The sequence below is a fragment of the Sinohyriopsis cumingii genome, chromosome 9, assembly GCF_028554795.1.
Source record: "Sinohyriopsis cumingii isolate HCF-2022 chromosome 9, ASM2855479v2, whole genome shotgun sequence".
In the NCBI taxonomy this organism is placed as follows: domain Eukaryota; kingdom Metazoa; phylum Mollusca; class Bivalvia; order Unionida; family Unionidae; genus Sinohyriopsis; species Sinohyriopsis cumingii.
The window spans coordinates 4,236,454-4,260,422 of record NC_142969.1 but is presented as its reverse complement, the minus strand read 5'-3'; the positions used below and the strand labels follow the sequence as shown (position 1 = coordinate 4,260,422).

At 34.1% G+C, this 23,969-nt stretch overlaps 1 protein-coding gene across 1 annotated transcript in view; it reads right to left on the bottom strand.

Moving 5' to 3' along the window:
- LOC149791191 (glycerol-3-phosphate dehydrogenase [NAD(+)], cytoplasmic-like) overlaps positions 1–17,617 on the bottom strand; it is a 50,384-nt gene extending 32,767 nt beyond the window's left edge. Inside the window, exons 1-3 of the mRNA XM_089969640.1 lie at positions 17,481–17,617; positions 7,968–8,148; positions 5,614–5,754 (exon numbers count right to left, since the gene is read on the bottom strand). Coding sequence (XP_089825766.1) covers positions 5,614–5,754; positions 7,968–8,148; positions 17,481–17,581 — 423 coding nt within the window. The 5' untranslated portion in view covers positions 17,582–17,617. The remainder of the gene's footprint in view (positions 1–5,613; positions 5,755–7,967; positions 8,149–17,480) is intronic.
- Positions 17,618–23,969: the final 6,352 nt, after the last annotated feature.

Below are 23,969 nucleotides of genomic sequence, written 5' to 3'. Positions count from 1 at the left end.
CATTAAGTGCCTATTGCTGCCATAACAGCCCATCTGTCACCCAAGAAGCTTTCTTTACTACTTTTGCATAACAAGGCAAAACAAAATCAAACATTTATGCATATCTATAAGTCTTTCTCATTTCCCAGTATCCCCTGTGTGCTTACGACACAATACCATCCATAATGGTAACATCTTTAAACAAACACCTTTCATATCAAGCCAAGTTTTTATTTTCCCTTCCCCACATTTCATCTGCTCCAGATGATGAGCCATTGCAATTCTAATGAGAGGATATACTGCAGATAACGTAAAATATAAAAACATGCACTTGTTGCATATATATTCTGTATATTGATGGAAAATGTACCTTTCTTGTATCCTGAAAAAAAAAATTAAAAATATAATACTGAACGTATTAAATAGGTAAAACAGTTAAGCTCTGATGATCTGCTCATATGAACAAATCTGAAAAAAATGCATGGTACTGAATACCGTGTGACACTTGCATACATATTTTTTAACATACTTAATGCCATTGGATCAGAACACCTTGTACTGTTTTTCTCTGATATCCCAATTCTCAAAAGGAAACCCAGCCATGATTATAAGAAATTTGCAACAAATTACAGCACACAAATTTGGATTTCTTATCATCAATTTTATAACATGGTTATGGACTCATGGGGGTGAGGGGTTAAGCAGATCTGGTTGTCCATTACAGCTGGCAGGTACTTACTTCATATGGTGTAACTGTTATTGATATTAATACAACCATAGTGGGTTTTATGGCACCTGTCACTGATTTTATTGTACCCACCATTGGAATCAACACTGTTGGTATGTGAAACATCCTGTTGCTATAAACAAAACTATGGCACAAGCTAATTTCCTCCACATACAAACTATTGAGTCATAGCTTGTAGGACTTGGTGGCTATCTGTGAGGATACAAATACACACTAAAATTTATAACCTCTTCTACAGATTATCACAGTAGTTTTAATACTTCTACTCAAAAAATTAGATTTGATAAAAGTATGTGCTGTATTGATTCTTAACTTATGAAGGTTTCCCTTCAATTTTCATACTATTTCTAAAACCCATATCACCAAATTAAGAAAACTAGTAAAATATGGCTTAACAAAATCTTATCACCAAGTGTTATCTGCAAAGATCATGTTTTAGATAAGTGTTCAATAATGGTATTGAACTAGATTATACAAAATTAAAGAGCTTTCAATTTTTGTAGTATCTTCAACAAAATACAACTGGTATAAAATGTGTTTGATCAGAAACAAGAATTTAAACCAGCTGTGAAATAAACGGAAAAAGAACCAAGAAGGAAAGCATTATAGAGCCATCATAAATATGTTAATACTGAAAGAAAAGCTGTATCAAAAACAACCAGACCAGGTACTTCATATAAGACGATGCAGATGACCATATCAACATTTCTACTTATACCCTAATTCCAACATCAAGCAGTTCAATATGAAAACAGGCAAAGGTTTAATTTAAATAGTCTCATCCAATTTCATAAGGTTTATTTGATGAGAAATCCCCATTAGCACTGCAGATGTCAGTACAAATGTATCACAATGGGCTAATGGCTGTTTACAATGAACTGGGTTTATCCACATTAAAAAAATCTGTAAGCCCTCTTTTAAATGTGAATGCATACTGATGATTTCAAGTAGAACAAATCTGAGCTTTCATGAGAAAGGTGACAATTTTCATGAACTGATCAACAGGCACCAGCAAAGGTGTGACTCTTTTTCTGATGCAGCTATATATTCAGTTCCCAGCCTTCAGTTGACACCAGCCAGTCAAGTATATATACACAGGGATTGTGACAGCATCTGGCTAGCACCACTAATGTTTTAAAATATTTTTTAAATAAAATTGTTTCTAACTATCACATAATCAAACACAATAAATCATTAAGATATTAGCAGTTGTTTTTGAAACATGAATCTGGACTTGTAATATGAACTGAAAAATGCAAAGAGATTAATTAATTCTCTGATATTTTCACCTAAATTGATTTCTGGTGGATGTATATAACGCAATCCATAATATTCTCACTCCTAAAAAAATCGAAATGTGTCTTACAAAAAAAGTAATATTTCTTGAAGTTACATGTAATGTTTGTTAAACACATGACTAAGGAAAACAAAATTCTATTTTCATATATGACCAGGTATACTGTGATAACTATCCAGCCAAATATGAGAGAGAGACAATGCAGTGTAACTTTTGATTGACTGATGTCCCACATGTAATAAACTGTGAAAACCTTTTCAACATTTCAAAAGTCGACGACACAAGATCAAAGAGTGATATAATCTGATTGATTTTTGGGATTTCACACCATTCACACATATAAGGGGTCATATATGGCGGCCTGTTCATTTGGTGGAGGAAGAGCCTGGGGAAGAACCAATGGCCCTTGTGAAGCTACTGGTACAGCTTTCTATATTGGCCAAGCCAAGATCCAAACATATGCAGATTAAGGTGAGATACGGGTGATCTGTCAAGGTGAGTGCCTTTGACTATTTGGCCACCCAGGGACCCTGATCAATAACAGACGCCTTGGACGACTCGGCCACTCAGGGCCCCCTGATCAATAAAAGACGCCTTGGACGACTCGGCCACTCAGGGCCCCCTGATCATTAACAGATGCCTTGGACGACTCGGCCACTCAGGCCCCCTGATCAATAACAGATGCCTTGGACAATTCGGCCACTCAGGGCCCCCTGATCAATAACAGACATCTTGGACGACTCAGCCACTCAGGGCCCCCTGATCAATAACAGATGCCTTGGATGACTCAGCCACTCAGGACCCCCTGATCAATAACAGACACATTGCACTACTCGGCCACTCAGGGCCCCCTGATCAATAACAACATCTTGGACGACTCGCCACTCAGGGCCCCCTGATCAATAACAGACACCATGGACAACTCGGCCACTCAGGGCCCCCTGATCAATAACAGACACCTTGGACTACTCGGCCACTCAGGACCCCCTGATCAATAACAGACACCTTGGACGACTTGGCCAATCAGGGCCCCCTGTTCAATAACAGATGCCTTGGACTACTCGGCCACACAGGGCCCCTTGATCAATAACAGACAACATCACTCATAATTTATTAAATAATCCAAAACAAGACAACTTTCACTGATTTGACTTTCAGTGGGGAATGAATACTGTAAATTGATTAAAGCAAGTGACTTAAATTTACCAAATTTTAGGCACTTCCAGTTTACGAATCAACATTCAATGCAAGCAGATGTCTTTTAAACTTAGAAAGTATTTGCAAATTTATATTGCCTCCCTTGTTTCTTAATTTTTTAAAATATTTATTTCTGTCTATCGGAGTATTGTGCAAGTAGGCCTACAATGAGTGCCTACTGTGAAAGTACTTCAGGTATTCCTGTCTAGCACAGGATTGTAGTAAGTCAAGATACAATGAGAGTAAGTATGCCTGCCTATCACAATATTGTGTAAGTCGGCATACAATGCGAGTCTACAGTGAAAGTATAGTAGGTCTTCCTGCCTAAAACAGGATTGTGCAAGTCGAGTTATATTAAGAGCAGGTTTGCCTGGCTATCACAATACACACATATTGTGCGAGTCAGCCTACAGTGAGAGTCTACAATGAAAGTACAGTATGTCTGCCTGTCTATCACAGTATTATGTAAGTATGCCTATCACATTATTATGTAAGTCTGCCTGTCTATCACAGTATTATGTAAGTCTGCCTGTCTATCACAGTATTATGTAAGTATGCCTATCACATTATTATGTAAGTCTGAACCTGTGACCCATGGATTAAAGTCCAGTGCTCTACCAATCAACTACTGAAACTTTTGTGGGAACTTAAGGTAAAATTACGGCATCAATTTCAAGTGCATGCATCTCCAACTGACTGGGTGCATTGTGAGGAAACGCTGCATTGGAAATAATTTATATACCTTCCATGTGCACCACTGGTAGTGATAGTGTGTAAAAAATGCACAAAAACAAAGCATAATCACGCTGTCTGTATACCCCTCAAAAATCTATGCTTTAAAATCACCTAAATGAAAAATAAGATTTAACTCTATTAACAACTGTGCAGCACTTTAAAAGTAAAAAACAAATACCCATGGTAGATACTGTACGCATAGGCACTATTTCTACTATAATGAACCTGCACAGCAGAAATTCTAACACTGAATAAGAATAAATGTTAAGAAATGATCAGCAGTATCAAAGAAAACTAGTAGCATGAATTCATTACAGTAACTTAGAGGAACTTCCTATAAAAGTTCATAATTGTGATGTAATAAGCAAATCAAATAATAGGTAGGGCCCACTGAAAGTGCCAAAAAAAAAAAAAAACTATTAACTAGATTCCAGTAAACTTCAGTTCCTCTTTCTTGGAAAACTGTAGAAAACACTGTATATGGTTGATTGGTCTTGCATGTATTTCTGTTGATTTTGTGTAACTTGTCATTTTGTTCTTACAGATGACAAACTGTTGATGGCATCCATGAATTTCAATGATTTTAATGCTGTGACAATTTTATGAAAGTGATTCAAGATTCATTACCACGACACACGCAGGTGTTGTTTTCAGTACTAGCCCCAATAGCAGATTTGACACTACTGTATGGTCAATAGTTTGGGGACTTGTAATGGTATTTTCTGTAAATAAAAAGTGCTACGCTTTCTAAATGCTTCTGTGACAGATGTTTTATCCTGATAGTAAATATCATGGTTTAAGGGAACAGCACAGGATTAACTATCACTGGTTGCAACCTAAAAAAAACAGTAAAGCATGGTATAGCCTATTTTTTGACAATCTGATTTTAATATGATATGGCCCTATCAAAGATTAAGCCCATTTCCAAATTACTAGGAAAGAATACTGGTCAGACTCACAGGTCTTATCATCATAGCTGTTCCATTTAAACATACATTGTAACCAGGGAAGGTAGTTTTTTAAAAATACATGTCAGGGTACTTTGACAGCACAGAATTCATATTAAAAGTGCCTTCCCTGGGTCATAGGTATGTTTTACTGGAACAGCCCATAGTCAAATATGGTACCCTATGTTCTTTAGTTGCCCTATAGATGAATCACTGGCATTAGTTCAAACTTCTCTTTCAGTCAGGTGTAATGCAATGTTGCAGTTGAGTTCTGTCTGCAATTTCAATATTTGGATTAAACAGCTAGGGTCCATTCCTGATTCCAATGTGATTTTTAGCAAACAGAAAAATCAATGGTAAAGATGCAAATGAAACATATTGCATGTCCAACTTAATTATTTTTATGCTGAATTTCTCATACACTTAAAATATTGCCCTTTTATTCCAAATTATTGAACAAAGGCAGGAATTTCTACATTATTTTCAGTTCTAAGTTAGACCCAGTGCAGTAAACTGTTAAACCATGGTGAAAAAAGTTCTGTGTTGAAACTGACCAAAAATGATTTGTAATTGAGATACATGTATTGAATGGCACAGAGCTTGGTTTGATACCTGGCCAATGGGTTACACGAAAACTAAAGATCAATTCTACATTTTTTTTAAAACTGCCACACAGAAAAGTCAATATTTTTATTGTAAAGTGAACAAACCTTTATAAGCGATATGCCCACAGCTGTTGGTTTGACACCGCCCTGAAGTTGCTTGCAGACATTTCTCATGAATTGGTGAGGTAAAACAAAGACAAAAATGTCTGCATCCTTGCCTGACTCCTTCACATCTGGAATGGCTATCTAGAAAATATGCACTCTTTTTCATTACTAAAATTTAATATTAATAGCTTTATAATGTTTCTAATAATAAGAACACACTAATGTAAAAACAAAGATAACTGGGCACTCATTACTATTAAGGTTGTTTCCAGTTGTTAATGCATAGCAGCAAGGCAAAAGACTGAAATAGGGGTTTTCAAAGCTTAAAGGAAGCAGATAAAACGTATATACAGCACAAATACACGTGCCAAAATATTTCTTTTTATAAAAAGTATGCTTTCTGCAGACTAAAGTTCTTGCCTATTAAAGCTAATTGCAAAATGAGCAAGACTTCAATAATTTGAAATGCTGAATAGGTAAGCAAATCAAAGATCCAAATGGGCCTGAGATTGATTAAGAGCAGCTGCCAAGAAATCTGAGTATAATATTTTCTGTACAGATTTCTACTAACATTGTTAACCAAATAATGTTGTGAAAACTCTTTCAATGTTTATCCCTTTTGTCATCCACATTTAATTACATTATGCATGAAGTGTCTAATGCTGAAACTTCAAAACCCTCCAGACCAAAGAACTGATTGTGTTTAGTGCTTCTTCCAAGAAAGGCATTTTAATGTCAAACTAATCTAAGTAACAATAGCTATTTTTAGTAATGATAGCCATATTTTTTGGCAGATCATCACCATGTGTGCAAATATGAATTTCCTCGATGCATATTCACTTACTATCAAATTCGGTTCAAATTCTGTTTCGGTGCTTTGGAGAATAAGTTTAAAGATTTATCATTCTTAGTAATGGCAACCATATTTGATTATCGACTGCTATCAACTGTACAAATTTTAAAAAGTCATTAATGACTGAAGTGGAACCCTTTTGTACCATGATGCTTTATGGCAAATTTAACAAAATTTTGCTGAGCTGTTTTTGAGAAGTTGTAGGTAAATGGTTTTTCATATTTTTATTACTGGTGGCCACACATGATCATGAATTGGCATTATTTTGTACAAAACCCAAGAGATGGACACCAGGATGCTTTCTGTGAAAGTAAGTCAATTTCTGTTGAAAAGTTTTGAAGAAGATGACACTAGTGACATATAATACATGGCAGATTAAGGAACATACCATAAGAACACCTCCCTAATTGGTAGATGAATTAAATCTACATCATAGAAGGTTCACATAATCTTCATATAATGGGTTGATTATTATTAATGTTGTTGTTGTTTTAACAGCAATTTCAACACAGCATTAGCCATATAATGCTGAGGGAATGGGATTCAAGTGCCCTTCCCCAAGGACACACCGAAACAGCTAACCCTTCAACTGCATGACTGATACTCTACTAGATTAATAACTGAGCTACCATAGATCTTGCATGATGATTAGCTAGCAGTGAAAGTAAGATTACATAATAACTGAGCTACCATAGATCTTGCATGATGATTAGCTAGCACAGAAAGTAAGATTACATCTGTATTTATCACCTTTTTAAAAATTCTTTTTGTGCACAAGGATTTCAGGAGACCAGATGTTGAACTACCCAACTCTTTCTCTTGAAAAATCACCCAAATCATCCTCATTATCATTATTATAAATGGGACTCCTTTCTCTTTGATCAACACTATTGATAAATCCTTGACCTCTGGTGACCTTGAAAATGACTATGAGGCAACAAGAAAGTAACAATAACATTTACTATTATGAATAAATTCACTTTACACAAAAAGTACTTGCCAATTTTCACAGCATAATCCCTTTTTGACTATAAAGCAGCCAATTCCAACACTAATTTACTCAGTAGTAAAATTACCGCCAAACTACCAAAAGCAGATACTGCCAATTTAAACTATTCAAAAAATAAAACATAGACTAAGGCTCATTAGTCAGTGACAGGGTTCCTGCAGATGTATAAAAAAACAAATTCCATTACTTTCCTAAACTTTTTGAGGGCCATTTATCAAAGCTCAAGGTCCACAGCATCTTGCATTGTCAATTTCAAAACAATTTTTCTGAATCTGTGCTTGGAAATTCCTTTGTAATGTTTTGAGAAATTTCATGACTTTTCCAAAGCCCTTGAAATTTATTTTTTACAACACATACTTTTCTGGGATTTTAGGAACCTTGGGAATCCTGCAGTGAATTTGAAACCAGGCAATATTAGTCAGACAGTATAGAAAAGTAGTGCTGATTCCTTAAGTTTTGAAAAACTGAGATCCAACCCACTAAATCACTTACAACATTTGTTGGTAATTTGATCCCTGGAAGATATTTCACATTTTCATGATCCTGGTTGATGATCTCAGTCAACTTCCTCCCATTTATCATCTCTTCAAACACCCACATCCGCACCTCTGTATGAAATTGGTCTGACATGGCCACGACATTGTTTCCAATTATCTTGGCAATGGCCGAGCCCCTGAAGAAGAAAGCCTTAATTTGTATTGAACATCGTTATGTTCTTGCAAATTCAGTAAATTCAGCATTATAATTCTGTTCCAACTTTCTGACTGGTACCATACTACTGAACTATATGTTCTTTATATCAAAGTAAATTAATTTCAATTGTCTTCCTAAATTTTTAAACTTTTATAATTAGCAAAAAGTCTGAATAAAAATGGCACACCCCCCACTGGGGTAAAAGTCTGAATAAAAATAGTACACCCCCCTCTGGGGTAAAAGTCTGAATAAAAATAGTACACCCCCCACAGGGGTAAAAATCTGAATAAAAATAGTACACCCCCATAAGGGTAAAAATCTGAATAAAAACAGTAAACCCCCCACGGGGGTAAAAGTCTGAATAAAAATAGTACACCCCCCACAGGGGTAAAAATCTGAATAAAAATAGTACACCACCCACTGGGGTAAAAATCTGAATAAAAACAGTACACCCCCCACAGGGGTAAAAATCTGAATAAAAATAGTACACCCCCACAGGGGTAAAAATCTGAATAAAAATAGTACACCACCCACTGGGATAAAAGTCTGAATAAAAACAGTACACCACCCACTGGGGTAAAAATCTTAATAAAAATAGTGCTGTGAGCCCAGCATGTCTTATGGCAAGAGAGCTACTAAAAACAGCAAGGAACAATGATTTTCTAAAGTCTTGGCATTTTCATTAACACTTGGCATTGTGGGCTAATTCAGTCTCAAAAACTGATCTGACATATGGTTTATTCAGTGCAGTCATTTCATGCTAGGACACTGTAAAATTGTGTCAAATTATGTTTAGTGGATTTTGAGCAGTCATTTTATAGGTGATATTTCTAGTTTTAGCAGCAATGACCATATCTGGTGGTGGATTGGTGTTATTTGCATGAATCATAAAGGTCTTCATACCAGGATGAATAGTCAATATCGCTTCAGTTCTATTCAGTGGGTCTGGACACGTTATGCCTGGATACTTTGTATCCAGTTTGGTCAAATTCTAAGTCAATGCTTTTGAAGAAGAAAGTCCATTAAAGCTTTTTCTGTGTTTCAGTAGCAACATCTTTTTAAATTTTAGTATTGGTAGTCAAATTTTTAATGTCAGATCAGCATCAATACCACCCCACCCATTAAGAAGGGTGTGTGAATTATCTCCACATAATTCCTGAGATGAGTGTCAGGTGAATGCTATGAATAAGAAACTACACTAATCTATTTGTATTGACTGCTCAATATCTCTGACCTAGTTCATACTACTAGCTCTTTGGGGTGAACCCTTTAAACTACAAGACCACTGAGTGCTCGTCTTGTATCAACAAATTAACGTATGTTAATGGAATCTGCCTATGATCCCATTGCCAGAAGAAAAGATGGACACTCACTGTTAAAATTTGAGTAAGTGACACCTTTTTGTACTGGTTGACCTTTGATCAAAAAAATCTGGCATCCTTAAAAGATCGAGCTACAACTGTATTGCTTGTTGAGTAATGACTAAACAAAAAATCCCCCATGGAATGTTGGGTAATGACTAGACAAAAAAAATCGCACATGGAACATTGGGTAATGACTAGACAAAAATCCCACATGGAATGTTGGGTAATGTCTAGACAAAAAATCCCCATGGAATGATGGATAATGACTAGACAAAAAAAAATCACACATGGAACATTGGGTAATGACTAGACAAAAATCCCACATGGAATGTTCATATTTACCTTGCAATCCAAACACTAGATCAGTAGTATTTTAACATGAACCTTATTGATGTGAACTAGGATAAACATAAAACAAAAAAGTTTCTGCTTGGAGTGGCCAACTTTTAGAAAAGAAAAAAACGGTCTGATAATCTTTAATGTTTTGATCTCAGATGACTTAATTATGTCAACATGTGACACTTTCCTGATGAAAACGAAATGTAACGTGCATTGCCAACATCATGAAAAACCAATCAACCAAATCACACAGAAAAAATAATATCCCGTGCAAAACAATTCCATGAACTATATATAAATTCCAATCTCTAGGGCCTAATCTACATAACAAGGAAAGAGTGACAACCAACAAGTTTTAAACAATTCAAAAATATAACTATTTCCCTACAATGAAAATGAAGGAATAAAAATAAAATTATGGTTAACAAATTTCTTAAATCTCAAAATGTTCTATCAGTTCCAAAAAATTACATATTAAGCAATCATTGTTTTTAAAATCCATAATATCCTTAATTAATGTTACGCAGTTGGTCCATTAGAAAATAAGTCACAAAAGTGTTCCTGAATATTTCCAATTAAATTAGTACAGCTGTTAATTACCCAGCCTTTAAATAAATAAATGTTTCTTTTCTGCATTGCAATTCAAAAGTATGATATTATTTTAAATATAAAAGGAAATCAGACTAATCAATGTCCTTCTTCCCACGCAAACTCTAAATGTGCTTGATTTCACATTCTATTCCTTTATACAGAAAAGTATTTCAATCAAACTGCACAACACATACTTGGTATTAAAAAAATAGAATGTATACTGAAATTAATCATGTTCAGTAAACGAGCTGTTTCATTTCTAGCCAATCAGAAACCAAGGCAGTCTGACCTCCATTCAAATGAGTCATGTTCTTACTGAACCACATGATACATACTACATTCAACCTTGGAATTTTATGAATGAAATTGTACTATGCATTATGCACACGATGTGACCACACCTTTAATGTGCACTACTCTGAAAGAACCTTAGTATAATCATTATTTTGAAAATTAATATCGATTATGTTGATGAATATAAAATAGTAAGGACAAATAGTACAAAAAGCCATATGCATCAACCGTATGATATAAATATTCATGACAAGTTTAAATAGTTTTAATTTAATTCACTGAAAATTCAATATTTTCATATATATATATATATATATATATACTTGAGTGACAACACAAAAGTTCAAATTTTAAAGAATAAACCAGAGCAGCACAAGCATTTGGCTGAAGACTTTATATATGGTGTGAACAAAAGAAAGTATAAACCTGCACATATTTTACAATGTTTGGCTGAATGTATTTTACTGATGGACACAGACAATTCAAGGTTAAATGGCACTTAAAAGGTCTTCATTTCTGGGCAGAAGAAACAGGTACAGAATCCCAAAATCCATGTAAAAGTACGCATGAAAATTCCAAAAGCTCATTCCTCAGTGGGCAAGTTGATTTGTAGGTGAAATGCTATTTTATGACGTCTATATTTACAAAGCAAGAACCAAGCATGCAGAGTGCAAGCTAACAAAGTTCAAGCAATTGTAATGGGTTTAGGTCAAGTTGCACAAGGTTATATCTTAGTACATATGGAGATTAAAATCTATTGTTAGTGCCTGATGATCATTTTCAACAAACAACTAGTGTCACAAAAATGTGAATTGTCAACCATCTTTTATGATTACGGAGCCTAAAACATTTTTCAAACCACTTTCATTTTATCATATACCACATTTAGAAAAATATTTCAAAGATGTTTGGAATTTATTTTGTTTGTGAGATTAATATGAACTCCCATTATAACTGCCTTAAATTGTCATCAAATCAGCTGGGTCTTTTATTGGTGTCATGTGCTGATATGCTTTCGTTTCAAGTTTTCAATCAGAATGGAAATATTAATGTGCCTAAAGCCATCATAGACTTAACTTCATCATTTCATTGTTCTTAATGGTTGCTGTGCAATGCAAAAAGGACAGAAAACTACATATGATGCTGAAAAAACTCTGAAAACTGGTATACAAAATAATAAAAAATAGTAACTAAAAAGCAGATCAATTTCATACAGTGGAACATTAAAGAAATTAATCAGAATAATGGAGGAACATCTTGTGTTTTGGGTTTAATGACATTACTCAGTACAAGATAGGCTGTACACAGTGACTTATATAACTGGTGGAGGCAGAAACAAGGAAAATCCTGGTAAGAACCACCAACACACAGGAATTTTACTGGAAGCTTTCTTACATACCCACATTGGCTCAGCCTGAGATTCAAACCCACACTGACAACAGTGAGATGGCATAAATCAGTAAAGGTGAGCATTTTCAACTGTACATGAAGAATTTGATAATCATAATGCCATACATACATTTGTTAGGTCAAAGAACAAAAGAAGGTAGAGAAACTGATATGAAACAGGAGTTTGCAGATGTTTTGTATATATTCCGTATTTAATTGCATATAAACCCATTCGTGTATAAGCTGACCCCCAAAGTGAACAGGTTTAAACACTAAAAAGTGGATGACCCGCATATAAGCAGACATACAACTCCGAGACATATCAAGATGCATGAGGTAAGTATTAAATGCATTGCAAATTTATATTTTAAAAAATTGCATGTATACTTATCTCGAAGCTGGCGTGCATGATTAAAAAGAAATGGTATAAACTTGTTTGAAAAAGCAGTTTAATTTTCTGTTTTCTTATTGTTTCTGCCTAATTTAGATTTGTGTATAATTTGATCGAACGATGACAAGACTTTAGCAATCGCAAGTTGCTGTAACACGATTTTCCTTTTTGACTTGATTATTGTTTGTTTATGCATTACTGCATTGGACATTTTATATCAGTGCACCTGTATTTACGTTTTTACTTTGCTTTGAAATTGCAAATACCTAACTCATTAAAATGTAATCCCAGTATAAGACAACGAACAAACAATATGGTTTGATGCTAATACCGTAAAAGCTGGGTTGCAGTTTGCTCTGATGTAAGCGACCTTACACCATACCTGTCAATTTTCATGCCAGAAAAAGAAATTTTTTTTTTTTAGGTCGCTCCACACCTACCTCCCAATTTCAAAATATCTTCTGATTTTTGCAGAGAACTCATGATTAATACATTATGTCTTCTATTTTCATTTTTTCTCAACAAGAAAAGTTCTACATGTTCTGTTGTATCACCTGTGAATTATTGTTGTGATGAAATAAGTACTTTACTATAAAGAATTTGCTTCTTCACTAACTGAATGTTTGGGTTTAAACATTATTCACGTAAATTAATGATTTTCTTTTTACCTCAACAATAATACAAAAATATAAAATAATAAACCAGAACAAAAAGGTAAACCACAATTAATTTCAATCCCAAGAACGATTACTACGAATGATGTAACTTTATATACTCTAGCACCATTCCCATGAAATAAACTTACACGAGTGAACACCTGGCATATTTATACCGTATATATCAATGTTAATTACCATTGTTAAATTAAAAGAAAGAATGTAAATACATATCATGTAGCAAATTTGTACTAAAAAAAATTATAATAAACGATACTACTTACTTTATGAGCTGACAATAAGGGAATAAGGTAGGATATACAAAGAGGAGAAAATAGCTGCCACATGTACAGTACCATGAGGCTGGCTATTTTGGCACTTTTAGTTCAACAGAATTTGGAATCCTTTATTTGCCGATCAATTGCTGGTGCTTGTGTAACACAATAGTGTAGAACGTGGTTTCTCTGAATTATGGCGGAGGGCCAATCATTTTCACAAAACAGTTGCATGGATAAGGATTAACTTTTAATTAGTCATGCTGGCTTTCTTGCTTGTTTATTTAAGATTAATCTTTAGCTATTGTGCAGTTTGACCACAGGTGACCAGAAGATGAAAATAGGGCACTTCATAGGGAAAAATAGGACATGTCACAGAGAAACGGCGAGTCTTTTTGCGAATTTCAAGCATATTGGACTAGGAAGATCAATCAATTTTGTGAAAACAAGGCTTTAAAAATGCCACAAAAACCTCCTGATTTTAGGTCCCAATTTCTATTTTTTTTTTATTCAGTCTGCCTACTTGGCTTTTGAAAAGTTTATAGGTATGCCTTACACCATGTTTTACAAAACTATGGTAATTGTGCTACATGTATTATGAAATAAAAAGCTATTACACATCAATGTAGTGGTAATGTTACTGGTCAAAATTCTCTCTTAACACAAGTCAGTTTCAGGATTTTAATGATTAACTGGCCTGTACTGCTGTCACAAAACGAAAGACAAATTCACCGACTATCAACATAGGAGATGCCGAAATATCAAGCTTTCCTTACTAAAGGAAGTTATGATGTTTGTTCAGCTAAAACACAAAACTAAAATTTATTGATGTTGATCTTAGTTGATATATATGAGAATTTTAGCCTTTATTATTACCACTCCTTTTGAACATGTAAATTATGATGGTTATGTGCCTTGTACAATTAAATGTGCGTACCTTTTTAAAAATATTACCTCAATTTGTAGGATTGCGTACCTTTTTAAAAATATTACCTCAATTTGTAGGATTGCTAATACCATTGAAAATGATCAACTCATGAGCGTGTGATTCAGCATAAATGAAACAGCTATTAAGGACTAGCTAAAATGTTATCTGGAAGAATGCAATTTGGTCGAAACAATGAATAAAGCAAAATATGCATCTATGTTTAGGAATAGGTAAGGATTTAAGTGACGCTATGCACGTTTTGCACTAAGTACTGTGCATTATAGTTCAGCATAGTCTCCCTGGTAAACTCAACCGGCATGCGAATTATGAAGTCTTTATTTACCTTTATTTAACTTTGTGTTGGAGAAATCAGAAAATATGCACATGAAAAATAATAACAAAATCAATCATAGCACTTTAATGCAGTTTAATAATTGTCGGGTCACCGAAAGTTACTCTTTTTTTTTTTACATGCCTATGTCTTAGGACACAGACAAATTATTGTTTCATGTCCCAAGATTTACAGCCATTACAGTAGTCAACAAAAAGACCTAAAAAGTGTCAAGTTTAGACACTGGCCCGCAGATAAGCTGCCCCCTCCCTCTTCCAGGCCTTTATTTTTTCCTAAATTATTCAGCTTATACGCGAGTATATAAGGTATATATACATAAAAACCCTTGGCGAGGAAAAAGTGTAATCTAAGTGGACAAAAAGAGTAATTCGAGCTGAAAAAGAGTAATCCACATACAACATGATAAACATTTAATGAGCATATGTACAAAATGATTTATTTATTCCTCTGGACTTTTAACATCAATTACTGGTTCAAGTTTTCGTATATAACACTTTGAGCTTTAAAAATCAAGAGACTCCCATACTGCATTTCAAAACACTTTGTACCAGCTGAGACTATAAATGTTTTGCACACCAGTAGAACACTAAGTGCTGGGTTATTAAAGAGCCTGGATCTAAACTGAGTTTAACTTTTGTTAACAAAGCTGAACAATCTCTCATAGTCAGCATTAGAATGGTAAAGAACCAATATTCCTTTCATAACCTGACAAAGAAGAGGAAATTTATATCTTCCAGTTATTGTGTCTTTCAGCTGGCAAATTTCAGTAATGGATGACATTTTTTGAATTTGATTCCACATACCTTTAAATGGCAGTTATTCACTTTATTTGGATCCTCAAACATCCATATTCTTTGGAAGGTCATTATCTACACACCCGAGAAGTACATAAGGAAAATCAATGCTAAAGTAAATAGTCATTTTCTGAAACTATGAACCCAAAGGTGTTATCCATTACAATCTGGATTGAATGTTGGTGGATGTGATGCCACAATGAAAGCTATGTGTATTGATAAACTTATTCATACCACCCTATACTGCGATAATTAGACTCAACATGCTCTTTTCTTTACCCATTTCAGTACATGGCTACCAATGTAAAAAACCATAGCGATCGATAATGTTTGTCTGGAAGTTTCTTGATGATAGTTACAGTGCTGAACATTCAATAATCAGGACTGAATAAACCTTGGTTAAATAAAATTATTATTCACCTTTAAAACAACAATTCATGTTTAACTTGAGAGGAGTAAATGCAAATAAATAACCTGTATGAATTTTACTATAGTTTTAATATTTCTAAAACAAATAAGAAGGATGAAGTCTTGTATACATGTGATCAACGAGATGCAACTCCAACATTTACAGAATTATTGAGATTATCAATGGCTGTGAACTACATTACATCTGTGGCTTGAAAACTAAGATTTGCCTGTGCAAATATGGCCAAAACAAACTCCAGTTTGATTCGAAATGCCAAAAAGTTTACAAAATTTGGGACCACATAGTCCTACAATGTAAGACACATCACCCGATATTTTTGTCCTGGGAGTGATGGGTCTAATTGCCTAACTAATGGTGGTGTGTAGCATGTTTTGATGTCGACTAACAGTGTAATGAAAGTCAAATTTTCTGGAATATCACACACAGCTGGCAACCAAAAATGATGCTTTTCTACAAAGTAAAGTTATAATGTTTTTGCAAGACTTTACTTAACCTGATGTCTTTTCTCTAATTCAAATTGTCACATAAGAAATGGACACGTTTTCAAGTTTTGTTGGTCTACATTTCAGTTGGCTGGAAAGCGATGAAAGCTGGGAATGATGAAATCGGGTTATGTTGAAATATTATTCTTTAACGAAATGAAAAAAAAATATATTATGCCAATCCAAACTGTAAGCAACGTTTAATTTCATTCAAGAAACATATCCCCCACATGAACCTACTTTAACATACTTTAGCATACCTCGACTACCATTGCATTGCTACAAATTCAAATGTATGTCAATGGAACATGAAAATGCATCCATTTACTAGTGTCATGTTTTCATTCCGCCAGGATAAAGACAGCAAAGTATATTAATTACACATAAATGAGTGGACGTGTCGATATAGGAAGCCAAGTGGGCGATATATTCTTGAAACTTTGACTACTAATACCCATGTCAACCAACATCGGAACAGGCTATACAAGGTCGTTATTTGGGTAGTAAGACATAGCACTAAAATAAAAACATGTGCTATGTCTTACATTGTAGGACGAGGGACCACCAAGCGCCAATCTGGTTTGAAATTATAAATTGATGAATGAAATTTCTGTTTTGTCCATTTGTGTATCCTTTATGCTTTTTGTTCGTGCAGGCTTTTATTTAATTTTATTTGTATAATTTGTTTAAGTCGATAAGGATATAAAATAACGGGAGAGTGCGAAACGAACTCCAGGATGTAGCATTCCCTCGCTACTATAGACAGTTTCAAACTAATTATTAAAAGTTTTGATAATAGACTAGATGTAGTCTGAAAAACCAAAAGGAATTATTCTACAACCACAACATCCATTACCTATATTTATCTTATTCTTTTTGGTACGGATGTTTGAAAACGACAGCGGTGCTATACCAATCACCGTCATGAACCATCCCCGAACCCAACCCCAACCCTCCTTTTGGCCCCAATCGGTTTATATTAGTTGCATAACTGACCATAACAAATGCATACAACTTTATCTCTTACCAGTTGCCAGACCCAACAATACAAACTCGCTTTTTTTCTGACATTCTCAACTGTGTGTCGTCTGCCTCAAATGTGCTAGCTTTACTAGCGCAACAATCCATTCGGAAAACCAGATAACCTTGGGTGACAACTTTGGAATACAGATGGCGCTCTACAGTTTCGTACTTTGCGAAGCTTAATTTTAAATAAAAGGGAACTTTCGATAATTTCCTCAGTAGTTATATGATTATTTAAAATATACCTTTAACCCCTATGTATTATTAAAATTAGATTTAATTCTCCATTTTTTTAGAGTGTGATTGATAGCTGTAATTTGGTTTCTAGAGTATATATCTTGGCTTTAGTTTAGATATGCATTTATAAAACAAATTGCTAGCTCCGATTGGCGATTGGTGATTATAAATTAACTAGCCGATAACTTTTAACTTTTATATATTTTATAATTCATTCATTTTCACTTTCAAAAGCTAGTATAGCCCCACTCTCAAAAAGAAATTCTCACTATAATAATACCTGTTAAAGTTTGTATACTGTTAATTTACTCAGGCTGATTTTTGGAGGACATGTGCGCAGCCATTTTGATCAGATGAGTGCTTAGATCATGCACAAATAAAACATTGACAGAAATTTCAGCCAAATTACATTAAAGTAATATTGACTGGTCATGCCAACATACTCTCCATTTTGTATGCTGCAAATTCAAACTAGTTTACCAAACTGCACATGTTCCGATGTTTTCTCAAAACCGATTACTTTTATATTGGCATTATGGGATTGCGGTCTGCATGCAAGATTTACTTGCCTCCGAAATTGAAGAGCTTGGCAACATGTAAATCTACGTACCTCCAAAACTAAAGATTTGACAACGGACGTACACTAAAAAGCATTAGTAATATTTACATTTTGCAAAAACACGTCGTGACATATTTTTACGAAAAATTTACTTAATATAAATTATATTCAAGGCATCTGTTAAAAATGGCCTTGGCATGTTATCAAAATAAAAAAGTAGTTGGGTCAAGTGTTTGGAACTATTTTGTTACTTAACATGAAGACGTGTCCTCAAAGCCGCTGGGCGTAAGGATAATACCCAAAAATTGGAGAGTAAATTGCCAGATAACAGAGTCGATTACTTATTTAGTGACTATGACTGTCACTCTGTAAGAAGACTGTAATATATGTGGAACGACCCGAAAGCCACATTTGAAAGCCTGATTAGTCATGTTGTTCTAAAAATAGAATAAACAAGTAAAAACAAATGCAAACCAACGATAAGCCATATAAAAGGTAAACGGTGCTTTCGTGTTAGTGCCTTGAGCACGTTGACAATAATGTTGACATCGTGAGTTTGAAACATTTGACGTGCTAAATCACAAAGGATCATCGCCATTTTTTCATTTTTAGTAATTTTTTTAACGATCTCGATGCAACCATCCACCAATTACCAAAAGTTAAATAATTCTATATTAAAATTAAATCTTATCCTCCGCAATTTATATTTTATCAGCATATGACCTTCAACTATTTTTGTTTTCAAAGAAGCCTCAGGCTATTAATACACCCTTCACTATTTTACTCCCACCCACCTAATAATAAATTTTATGAAACATCATCGGCCACTAGCGCTAAAAATTATATGAAGCACTAGCCCTGATTTTTAAAAAAAAAAAAAAAAACATCCTGGCTGAAAAGCACACAAAAATTCTTTGAAAAATACTAGCCCTGAAAATAATTGGATGAAATATCCCGAGCCACTAGCGCTATAAATTCTATGAAAAAGAATAGCAATGAAAAAATATAAACAGCACAGATCATTAGTGCTCAAAAGTTTAAGACATGAATGCTGCGAATGGTACATTTTACGTGCACTCCATGTTTCAGTGACCTCCTTGTAAATAACTGATATTTTTGCGAGAAGCCATTTTTCTTTTGTCCGTGAAAGCTAAATTGAACTTTGCCATTTTAAGCACCGAAAATGGTACTATAATAAATGGTTTATTATGTTGTTGTTGTAGTAGGGTTTTTCAGCACAAGATAGGCTATACATGGCGGCCAGTATAATTGGTGGAGGAAGAACCCTGGAAAACCCCGGGAAGAACCACCGACCCACGAGAAGCTACTGGCAGGCTTTCTCACGTACCAACGTTAGCCGAGCCTGAGACTCGAACTCACGCAGACAGAGGTGAGATGGCAGTGATCCGTAACGGTGAGCGCTTTAGACCACTCGGCCACTCGGGGCCAGGTTTATTATGAATATATGCCTTAAAACAAGTAATAGAAAAGAGTGAGAACCAACAAGTTTGTAAAATTAAACAAATCATTTATTTCCATAGAATACAAAAGGAAAATGTAAAAAGAACCTATGGTATTACTTAATAAATTCCAAACTATCATAGAATTTCGCGCACACGTCCTAATTATAAAAATTCTGAACAAACTGTATTGGTATTCTAAAAAAAAAACAAAACGCCAAGAGTGTTGATGTGCCTGTGTCGTAGTGATATGCCATCATTCCTTTGTTGAATCACGCTAATACAATCCAGTCCTTATTTGAAATTTCGCGATAAATCAAATCTCTATTTACAATAATCATTTTTGGAGTACTTTGTATTTTCAGAAAAAATAACATGAATTGAATAATTTGATTAAACAAATTGCAGCCCAAACGAAACACTGGACACAACATTAATACAACTGATTTTGCTCAGATCTTACAGCAGGAATAAATAATTTATAGAAAAACAAGATTATAGAATCCTTTACTTGACCTCAGGTCACAATTAACAAATTCTAGACAAACCTAATGAAAAACTTCGTAAATTCTGCAAGATAAAATCTTAGTTATAATTAGGAGGTATATTGCTAAATTTATAATAAAGAAAAGGTAAATCCAGAGTCCTTGACTCAGACAAAGATAATAATCTTAATAGTTAACCCATATTCATAGAGAATATATTAGTTATGTACTTGTTATTTGAGAATTAAAAAAAGAAAAGAAAAAAAAAAAAAGACCAGCAACAAAATAAAAATTCAGGTTAGGTTGAAGATGGGCTTGATTTTGGACAAGATCAAGACCAAAATCGACCATGGCACAGAATTAATAAAAAAAATTTAAAAACTAGCAAACAATGCAAATTAAATATGCATAACAGGCTCAACATTTCTTGATACAAAGATGTTAAAATCAAAATCTGTACGGAGACAATCCTCCTCTAATCGTATTCATACGAGAGAAGAAATACATAATGTTAATGTTAAGACGGTAAGCAAACTTCTAGAGAGAGAGAGAGAGAGAGAGAGAGAGAGAGTCATGATAATATGCTTATAAAGAATTTGTATGAACAACATAATGTTAAGTAAATAAAGAGCACGATAAAAAAGAAACATTCTTAACATTGTATGAATTATTTTAACTCTGAATTATCATTACAATAACACAAAAGAGTATGCATTAAAACATATCACGATGCCCGACTTATCATTACAATAACACAAAAGAGTATGCATTAAAACATATCACCATGCCCGACTTATCATTACAATAACACAAAAGAGTATGCATTAAAACACATCACAATGCCCGACTTATCATTACAATAACACAAAAGAGTATGCATTAAAACACATCACGATGCCCGACTTATCATTACAATAACACAAAAGAGTATGCATTAAAACATATCACCATGCCAGACTTATCATTACAATAACACAAAAGAGTATGCATTAAAACACATCACCATGCCCGACTCATCATTACAATAACACAAAAGAGTATGCATTAAAACATATCACCATGCCCGACTTATCATTACAATAACACAAAAGAGTATGCATTAAAACATATCACAATGCCCGACTTATCATTACAATAACACAAAAGAGTATGCATTAAAACATATCACAATGCCCGACTTATCATTACAATAACACAAAAGAGTATGCATTAAAACACATCACGATGCCCGACTTATCATTACAATAACACAAAAGAGTATGCATTAAAACACATCACGATGCCCGACTTATCATTACAATAACACAAAAGAGTATGCATTAAAACACATCACCATGCCCGACTCATCATTACAATAACACAAAAGAGTATGCATTAAAACATATCACCATGCCCGACTTATCATTACAATAACACAAAAGAGTATGCATTAAAACATATCACAATGCCCGACTTATCATTACAATAACACAAAAGAGTATGCATTAAAACATATCACAATGCCCGACTTATCATTACAATAACACAAAAGAGTATGCATTAAAACATATCACGATGCGCGACTTATCATTACAATAACACAAAAGAGTATGCATTAAAACATATCACCATGCCCGACTTATCATTACAATAACACAAAAGAGTATGCATTAAAACACATCACAATGCCCGACTTATCATTACAATAACACAAAAGAGTATGCATTAAAACACATCACGATGCCCGACTTATCATTACAATAACACAAAAGAGTATGCATTAAAACATATCACCATGCCCGACTTATCATTACAATAACACAAAAGAGTATGCATTAAAACATATCACAATGCCCGACTTATCATTACAATAACACAAAAGAGTATGCATTAAAACATATCACCATGCCCGACTTATCATTACAATAACACAAAAGAGTATGCATTAAAACATATCACAATGCCCGACTTATCATTACAATAACACAAAAGAGTATGCATTAAAACATATCACAATGCCCGACTTATCATTACAATAACACAAAAGAGTATGCATTAAAACATATCACCATGCCCGACTCATCATTACAATAACACAAAAGAGTATGCATTAAAACATATCACCATGCCCGACTCATCATTACAATAACACAAAAGAGTATGCATTAAAACACATCACGATGCCCGACTTATCATTACAATAACACAAAAGAGTATGCATTAAAACACATCACCATGCCCGACTTATCATTACAATAACACAAAAGAGTATGCATTAAAACAAATCACCACGCCCGACTTATCATTACAATAACACAAAAGAGTATGCATTAAAACATATCACAATGCCCGACTAATCATTACAATAACACAAAAGAGTATGCATTAAAACATATCACAATGCCAGACTTATCATTACAATAACACAAAAGAGTATGCATTAAAACATATCACCATGCCCGACTCATCATTACAATAACACAAAAGAGTATGCATTAAAACACATCACCATGCCCGACTCATCATTACAATAACACAAAAGAGTATGCATTAAAACACATCACGATGCCCGACTTATCATTACAATAACACAAAAGAGTATGCATTAAAACACATCACCATGCCCGACTTATCATTACAATAACACAAAAGAGTATGCATTAAAACAAATCACCATGCCCGACTTATCATTACAATAACACAAAAGAGTATGCATTAAAACACATCACCATGCCCGACTTATCATTACAATAACACAAAAGAGTATGCATTAAAACACATCACCATGCCCGACTCATCATTACAATAACACAAAAGAGTATGCATTAAAACACATCACCATGCCCGACTTATCATTACAATAACACAAAAGAGTATGCATTAAAACAAATCACCATGCCCGACTTATCATTACAATAACACAAAAGAGTATGCATTAAAACACATCACCATGCCCGACTTATCATTACAATAACACAAAAGAGTATGCATTAAAACACATCACCATGCCCGACTCATCATTACAATAACACAAAAGAGTATGCATTAAAACATATCACAATGCCCGACTTATCATTACAATAACACAAAAGAGTATGCATTAAAACACATCACAATGCCCGACTCATCATTACAATAACACAAAAGAGTATGCATTAAAACATATCACAATGCCCGACTCATCATTACAATAACACAAAAGAGTATGCATTAAAACATATCACGATGCCCGACTTATCATTACAATAACACAAAAGAGTATGCATTAAAACACATCACAATGCCCGACTCATCATTACAATAACACAAAAGAGTATGCATTAAAACATATCACAATGCCCGACTTATCATTACAATAACACAAAAGAGTATGCATTAAAACATATCACGATGCCCGACTTATCATTACAATAACACAAAAGAGTATGCATTAAAACATATCACGATGCCCGACTCATCATTACAATAACACAAAAGAGTATGCATTAAAACATATCACGATGCCCGACTTATCATTACAATAACACAAAAGAGTATGCATTAAAACATATCACGATGCCCGACTCATCATTACAATAACACAAAAGAGTATGCATTAAAACATATCACGATGCCCGACTTATCATTACAATAACACAAAAGAGTATGCATTAAAAAACATCACAATGCCCGACTGATCATTACAATAACACAAAAGAGTATGCATTAAAACATATCACAATGCCCGACTTATCATTACAATAACACAAAAGAGTATGCATTAAAACATATCA